This window comes from Nycticebus coucang, chromosome 3 (assembly GCF_027406575.1).
Source record: "Nycticebus coucang isolate mNycCou1 chromosome 3, mNycCou1.pri, whole genome shotgun sequence".
NCBI classification, from domain to species: Eukaryota; Metazoa; Chordata; class Mammalia; order Primates; family Lorisidae; genus Nycticebus; species Nycticebus coucang.
The window spans coordinates 70115990-70124407 of record NC_069782.1 but is presented as its reverse complement, the minus strand read 5'-3'; the positions used below and the strand labels follow the sequence as shown (position 1 = coordinate 70124407).

At 48.4% G+C, this 8418-nt stretch overlaps 1 protein-coding gene across 4 annotated transcripts in view; it reads right to left on the bottom strand.

Annotated features, from left to right (window-relative positions):
• Positions 1–840: 840 nt before the first annotated feature.
• The window catches only part of AP1M1 (adaptor related protein complex 1 subunit mu 1), a 30825-nt gene continuing 23247 nt past the window's right edge, over positions 841–8418 (bottom strand). For 2 of the 4 annotated variants that reach the window (XM_053582440.1, XM_053582441.1), the window contains 3 exons: positions 2529–2654; positions 1874–1949; positions 841–1729 (listed from right to left, as the gene is read on the bottom strand). In XM_053582440.1, coding sequence (XP_053438415.1) covers positions 1707–1729; positions 1874–1949; positions 2529–2654 — 225 coding nt within the window. In that variant the 3' untranslated portion in view covers positions 841–1706. Of the gene's footprint in view, positions 1730–1873; positions 1950–2528; positions 2655–3269; positions 3876–8418 lie in introns of those variants that run through there. The other 2 variants (XR_008378688.1, XR_008378687.1) reach the window with 2 other exon arrangements.

Sequence of the window (8418 nt, the reverse complement as noted above, 5' to 3'; positions counted from 1 at the left end):
TTAGACCCAGGGCCTTCTGGAGGGGACCATGAGGGCTTGCTGCAGATTTGGGGTGGGTAGTGGGAGATGGGCATGAGCACCTCCAGGGCTTTGCCCCAGTCCTAGGTTGGGGTAGTGTCATATGCTATGATGAGCAAGACTCCACATGGGTGGAAGGCCCAGTTCCTGTTCCGGCTGTGTTAAGTTAGATGCCTGCTAGACATCCAAAGGGGAGCTTGGTGACATGGGAGAAGAAAGGAACAAAGCTCTCAAAGCAATAGGGGGCTGGCTCGGCAGGGAACATGCATGCAGGTAGCACTTCCTGCCCATGTGCTCTTTCCCCACCGGAGGGGCCAGGCAGCAGTTCTTAACCTTCAGTGGTGTAAAGCTCACCTGGCAGTTTGTTGAACAGTTTCCTGGGCCCTCACCCCAAAGTCTCTGCTTTGGCAGGTCAGGATGAGTCAATGAACTTGTGTTCCTAGCAAGCTCACAGGGCCTGCCACTGCTGTGGGTACAAGGGCCACTGGGTTGGAGAGTGCTGGAGAGAAGTTGTTGTGATCGAGCGTTGAGCAGGTTGCAATAATCATCTCAGATGAGATGACAAAGGTCTGACTGTGTGCCCTCCTCTGAGAGGCCCTGGGGGAAGAGCCCTGTTGGTCCAGTGGAGTGGGTACATCGTCCCTGTGACTGCCTGTTCCGGTTTTTTCAGCTGGGGAAGTAGAGGCACTGGGAACTGATGACACCTCGTGGTGCCACAGGGAAGGTCAGTGATGGAGTTAGGTGAGCCAAGCCCCACATGGGCTGGCAGTCACCCAGGAGGAGTAGGTCCCATGCCGCATCAGAGGGAAGGCAGGAGGCGTATTTAATGAATGGAATTTAATGTAACGATGTCATAAACACGCAAAGGGTGGGGAGGGTGGATGACATGTGTCCCCCACCCTCTGGACCCTCAGCTGGAGGAAGGCTGAGGCTAGCACCCCTCACTGGATCCCATCTCCCCTCATGGGGAAACACTGATCTGGCTGAGTGACAGCGTCTCATGGCCCAGGCTGGCCCTGGGAAGGCGCTGAGTCAGGTCAGGGCCCTCCAAGGAGCAGCCAACAAGAGCACCTGGCTCTGACCCCAACATGTAAACAGACTCTGCTGCGGGCCCTGCTGCAGAGGGAACAAGGAGGGTGAGGGTTTGTCCTCACCAAGTGCTGCCTGAGTGCCTTAGGATGTGAGGGGGAAACAGGGACACTAAGAGTAACACAAACAACAAATGAACAAAGACAAGTTCTGAGAACTCCCATAAGCCCATAACGTTCAACAAAATGGCAATAAAATGAAGCCCCTGCTGGCCTGGCGAGGCTGGTGCTTCCCCTCAGTGGCAAGATGCCGCCTGCAGCTGGCGGTCTGGCAAGTGCTAGCCAAGCTTTTTGGTACCTGGAACTCAACAGCACAAAAGGCTGTATTTTATGTGTAGAGGGGAAAAGATTTCATTTCCTTCCCCCCAAACTGATTTCAGGGCAAAGAGATGAGTCTTCTCTTAGATGAGCCTCTTCCAGGAAAAGGGACTTCTGAGAAGAGTGTCAACAGCAGGGCAGGTGGCCTGGAGAAGGAAAGGGTCCCTGGGTGGAGGCCGGGAGGATGGCCAGCGTCCAGGGATTGTGCCCTCTCCATCCAGTGGGCTTGGCAGGTATGTCCCCTGGTGCCTTGACCAGAAGCCTGTTGGCTGCAGTGGCCCGTCACTGGGTCCGAAGCTGGTAATCTAGAAGAAAGGAGGGAGGCATCCGTTCTCAGCTCTGCACCCAGGGAGAGAAGGTGCCCCTGCAAAGCTTCTGGGACCTGACCCTGGAACTACAACTCCAGCTCCTCAGTGTGTCCCCTTCCCCACAGGTGGGGCTATACTCACCTCCATTCTGAGTGATGTAACGGACCCAGGGCAGGGCCTGGTAGCCGCTCTTCTCAATAATCTTCAGGTAGCGCACCTGAGGCACAGTATAGGACCCTGAGCACACACAGGCTCCCTCCCTTCTGGAACCCGGCCCCCTTTAAGCATTCCTCCCCAGGGCTAGTCCAGAGCTGGTGTAGAGGCCATGGGAAGGAAAATGCAAGGAGGTAGGATGCAGGCTCACAGAGGGGAAAAGATTTCATTTCCTTCCCCCCAAACTGATTTTAGGGCAAAGAGACAGCCCTTCAGCAGCCTCCTGGAGGAGGGGCCTGGACCCAGGAAGGCCTATGCTTCTCTGTGAGTCCCTCCTCTCCTGTGCGTTCAAGGAGGTAACAGGAAAACAGGTCCCGTGTGAACCAGGTGTGGGCAGCACAGCCTCAACCACTAAGTTTCAGGGAAGAATCAGTCTCTGAGCTGTAGGCTCAGCACAGGGCAGGTCTGAGTAGAGCAGCTCACTCTCTCCCTGTCTGGGGCTTGGCTGCCCTGAGAAGAACCTGGCAGCACCATGGGGCCCTGGGATGAGCATACTAGCACCCTTCTCTAAGCTGGTGGTGTAAATATCTGTCACCTGCCACCCCTGGTCCTGTCTCTGCTCCAGGGCCCTGGCCACACATACCTGGATGCCGGAGGTAGTGAAGTAGGGAATCTCAAACTTGACACTGATTGGGGGCTTGCCCTCCTTGTCCTCAGCCTCCACACTGGGCAGACCAAAGTGGGCCCGCATCAGATACTCCTTGCCACCCTAGGGGGGCAGATGAGGGTGGAGCTGGTCAGGCCCAGGCCCTGCTCCAGCTCACCCAATAGCTGCCCCTGGAGGATGCCTAGGTGCCAGCCTTGGTCACCAAGCCCCTTCCTGTATGGCCTGTGGCCACCCAGTATGCCTGTTCCCCCTAATATCACCATCCCCTGAGCCTGATGGACCAGACAGACTGGCATTGAGAAGGAAGAGGAGGGAGGGCAGGTGTGTATTGACAGTGGCAGGTGAGGGCTTCCACGGGACAAGGGGTATGCCCAGGCCAGAGATCCTGGTAAACAGCCTCACATGCCCAGTCTCAGGAGAACATGTCAAAGAAAGGAGAAATGTCAAAACGAGGAACATGAACAAAACTAAGAAACAAAGACACTTAAATGACAGGCTGGCCCTGGGTCCTGCTCTTAAAAGTGAGTAGGGGGTGGCTCTGTCCTCAGAAGCTCAGCAGTGACTAGAGATGAGGTTCAGAGCGGGTCCAAGAAGGACTGGAACCCACATCCTAGCTGTGACCTTTGCCTTCTTGGTCTTGAGGAGCAACAGATTTCAGCCTGGCTGTCCCCAGTGCCTGATCTTGCCCTGAGCAGGGGAGCTCTGCTCTGATTATACCTGGGACACCACAGTCTTTGATCCCCAGGGGTCTGGCCAAGGCTCAGTCGGAGCTGCTGAGGACCAGGGCTGCATCTGCCCCAGACAAGGGCAGGGACACTGGTGCCCAGAGCTGGGCTCACGCTCCTTTTCCTGGGCTGCACCGAGAGGCTAGTCTCTGCCTATTACCACAGAGGTAGAGCGACAGTGAGGACTCTGCTTGACTTGGTGACGTGTGCTGAGGAAAGACTCTGAAAGTGAGGGGAACATAACGTGATGTCAGTAACTGACAAAGCAGGCTGCAAAGGAATAAATATGCCCTGTTAGCCCAGGCAAGAAACACTAACCAGACCAAATATCTGAGTCTTACTAAAAACTGAAAGGAAAATGCAAGACAAAACAAAACAAAACAAAAAAACTCACAAGAAAGCAGGACAATAGTCCCAGCAAGGGGTGTGCAGTGGAAGCTTGCACGCCCACTTTGTGTTGGTCACGTTCATCTGAGTGGGTTTACTTCTCCTCTCAATGAGAAAGATTTGTAGGCTGGCTCGCAGACCAAAACCCAACTCTGCTCCAAAAGCAGAGTGAGAAAGGCTACCCCAGCAGGAAGAATGGGCAGAGGTGTGCCTGTCAAAGGCAAAGAAAACAGGACAGGGGCTGCTGTCAAAACAGGAGAATTATAGGCACCAAGAAGGACAGACCACAATCCTAGAGGTTACAGTCCTGTAAGCCACAGGGAAGATACAATAGCTACAACTATCTATGTACCAAATAACATGGCAGCAACTTGTGTAAAGCAGAGACAATAAGACCTGCAAAGAGAAGCAGGGGAAGGCCTGGAGGCGAGGCCCAACCCAGCTCTCTATCCAGGACAAGGTCATGGTGCCATAGCCTACCTCTTGGGCACACGTGTCAAATTCCCTGCCCTGGTAACAAAGACCTTATCATGTTCTCAAGTACAAATGGAATATTTGCGCATGCTGACCTTTTACTAGTCCATAAAGGACACCTCAATAAATTCTAAAAAGTAGAAACAGTACAAATAAATTCTCTGACCTCAAGGTACCAAATCTACAGAGTGAGGAGAAAATGGGAATTCCTAGGGCTGGGAGTATTCTGTGGCTCTTATTTGGACCCAGATAAATGAATGTGTTCGCTCTTAGAAAATTCACTGAGTTGTTCACATCTCGTTTGTGTACTGTTCTGCACGTAAGTAGCATGTTTTCATTTGAGAAAAACAATTTTTAAAACTATAGGAAAGCCTATCTAAGGCATATAAGGTAAATGTTAAAACATTTCTAAAAGGCACAAATGGGAGTCTAGGACAACTCAGTATCATAAAGGGTTTTTTTTTTTTTTGCAGTTTTTGGCCGAGGCTGGGTTTGAACCAGCTGCCACCTCCGGTATATGGGGCCGGCGCCCTACTCCTTTGAGCCATAGGCACCGCCCCATAAAGGTTTTTTTTTTGAAGACAAGGTCTTGCTCTATTGCCTGGGCTAGAGTGCAGTGGTATCATCACAGCTCACTACAACCTCAAATTCCTGGGTTCAAGCAATCCTCCTGCCTTAGCCTCCTGAGTAGTTGGGACTACAGGTATGCATCATCATGTTCAGCTAATTTTTCTATTTTTTTGAGAGATAGGATTTCGCTGTATTGTCCAAGTTGGCCTCTAACTATAGGCTTCAAAAGACCTTTCCACCTCAGCTTCCCAAATTGCTATGATTACTACTACGAGCCATTGTGCCCAGCCCATAATGGTGTTAATTTTTCCTAATCAACTTATAAATTCTGTGCAGACATATGGAGTTAAAGTTCATAAGGAAAATGAAACGAGCAAGAATCACTAGGGGACGGCGCCTGTGGCTCAGTGAGTAGGGCACCGGCCCCATATGCCGAGGGTGGCGGGTTCAAACCCAGCCCCAGCCAAACTGCAATAAAAAAATAGCCGGGCGTTGTGGCGGGCGCCTGTAGTCCCAGCTGCTCGGGAGGCTGAGGCAGGAGAATTGCGTAAGCCCAAGAGTTAGAGGTTGCTGTGAGCCGTGTGACGCCACGGCACTCTACCCGAGGGCGGTACAGTGAGACTCTGTCTCTACAAAAAAAAGAATCACTAGGGAAACCAGGAAAGAGAAGAGCCATGGATATGTGTGGGGGAGTTAGAGTGTGGTCCATGATATGTAAAACCAGAAAAAGCCTCTAGTTAAAACGTGGCCTAGCTGTGTGGACAGACAAAAGGAAGTGAGAAAAATGAGCAAGACACCCAGCGTCCAGAAAAAGAAGTACGATGAGCACTCAAGACATAGGAAACATGACTCCATCATGTTTTTAATAAGAGAATAGCAGATTCACGTGGCACAGAGATCCCGTCCATGCCCCTACTCTCTGGTTGAGGATGTCTGAGAGTTCACCAGCAATGCTGCTGATGAAGCTCAGGAGGTGGTGCCAGTGGAACATAAAGATAGGAATTTGGCATGATCCAAGAAAATCTCAGTCTGTGTAATCTTTGACTCAACAATCCCCCTTCTGGAACCTACACATTTGAGATCACAGAACAACATATGCACAAAGTTAATCATTGGAGGGGTCTCTCTAAAGCTAAAAATTATAAAAAACCTGATGCCCTTTAATAGGGAATGGCTGTATAAAGACCAAATAAATGGCCACACTGTGGAATACTATGCAGCTGTTAAAAGAATACGGAGCTGAACAGCAAAAACAATCTTGAAAAAGAACAAAGCAAGAGGACTCATATTTTCTGATTTCAAAATTTACTACAAAGCTACAGCAATCAAAAACAATATGATTCTGGCATAAAGACAGTCATACAGATAAATAGAATGGAAAGAAGCCTTTACATATTTCACAAGATTCCCAAGAACATTCAATGGGGAAAGGACAGTCTCTTCAACAAATGGTACTGAGAAAACTGGAACACACATTGCTATTTGTCTATTTGCTTTTTTTTACCAAAAAGACACACCAGGATGGTAAGATACAAATTAACAAATTTTTCCATAATGGGAAGAGGGATGAAGTAAGGCTCTGGCCGCCTTTTTTTTTTTTAAAAAGTTTTGACTTTTGAGCCATGTAAATGCTTTACACATTTAAAAAACACCAACCAGCCAGGCGTGGTGGCTCATGCCCATAATCCCAGCATTTTGGGAGGCCAAGGTGGGAAGACTGCTTGAGGCCAGGAGTTCAAGACCAGCCAGAGCAAGAGCAAGACCCTATCTCTACAAAAAATAGAAAAGTTAGACCATGATGACGCCACTGAACTCTAGCCTGGCAATACAGTGAGACCTTGTCTCAAAACAAAAACAAAAACAAAACCCGTCAATTCTAAATATAACTGTGTATTAGTTTTCAGTATGGAGACATCAAAGTAAGAGACAAGGGTGTACACACACACACAGATGCACAAGATCTTATTTTGCAGTTCCTTTTGTCCTTAGAGCTTGTCATTTATAATTCATCTCTGTGTGGTTATCATCAACTGCCTCACTGGTGAGTTCATTTTGCTTTGATTTTCAGGAATTATCTTTTTTTTCATTTAGATTTAATTTTGTTTTATATTCATGGAAAACATGTACAGGCCTACCGCTGAGAAACTGCAGGTTTGGTTCCAGACCACTGCAATAAAACCAATATTGTAATAAAATGAGTCACACACATTTTTTGGTTTCCTAGTGCACATAAAGTTACATTTGCACAATAATATCACCTAAGAAGTGTGCAATTGTCTGAAAAAACAATGTATGTACCTTAATTTAACAATACTTTATAGATAAAAAAAATGGTGACAGACATGAAACGAGCACATGCTGTTGGAAAAATGGCATTGATAGAATTAGCTGACACAGGGTTGCTAGAAACCTTCAAATGTAAAAAATGCAGTATCTGTGAAGAGCAGTAAAACAAGGTGTGTCTGTACATGGTTTCAAAGTCAAATCTACAAAACAAAATACAGTCCACACTGGTGAGGAGATAACCACCAGTGTGGTTTATCCTTATGACTTATTCTTCTATTGCGTTTTAAAATATAAACACTATTTTAAACAGTGGAATCTAGAGGGAAAAAGGACAGTCTAACAATCCAGTATGGTTACCACGCCTCTGTGGAACATTCTATGGCTGCCAAAGCTGACTGCTAAGAAGACAGCAACCAGAGGAGAAATGCTTCTGATACAGTACTGAGTGAAAAAGAAAAAATACAAAACTGGCTCTACTCATCTGAAACCATGTAAAACAAAAACACATAGAAAGATTAGGAGATGCACTAAAAGGCTAATAGTAGTGTTACAGTTACAATTAAGTTGTAGGCTTTTTTCCCCCTTCCTCCCTCTTTCCTCTATCTTCGCTTTCTTTCTTTTTTAGATAGTCTCACTGTGTCACCCTCGGTAGAGTATAGCAGTGTCGTTCTAGCTCACTGCAGCCTCAAATTCTTGGGCTCAAGTGATCCTCCTGCCTCAGCCTCCCAAGTAGCTGGGAACTACAGGCACCCACTACAACGCCTGGCTAGTTTTTCTATTTTTGCTAGAGACAGGGTCTCGCTTTTGCTCAGGCTGGTCTCCAACTCTTGAGCTCAAGGGATCTTCCCACCTTGGCCTCCCAGAGTGCTAGGATTATAGGCATGAGCCACCGTGCCCAGCCTTCTTCCCTCTATTTTCTTTTTTTTGGTTGCAATTTGGCCAGGGCTGGGTTTGAACCTACCACCCTCGGTATATGGGGCTGGCACCCTACTCACTGAGCCACAGGTGCCACCCCTTCCCTCTATTTTCATTTTCTGCCATGAGATTGTTATTATGGTTTTGAGGGAAAGTACTAACATAAAAAATTTCAAAGCGGGCAGCGCCTGTGGCTCAGTGAGTAGGGCGCCGGCCCCATATGCCGAGGGTGGCGGGTTCAAACCCGGCCCTGGCCAAACTGCAACCAAAAAATAGCCGGGCGTTGTGGCGGGCGCCTGTAGTCCCAGCTACTCCGGAGGCTGAGGCAAGAGAATCGCTTCAGCCCAGGAGTTGGAGGTTGCTGTGAGCTGTGTGACGCCACGGCACTCTACCCGAGGGCGGTACAGTGAGACTCTGTCTCTACAAAAAAAAAAAAAAAAAAATTTCAAAGCACTTGAATTACCACATTTCTAGCTTCTTTAATTCAGTTAGTACTGTCCCCAAGTCCC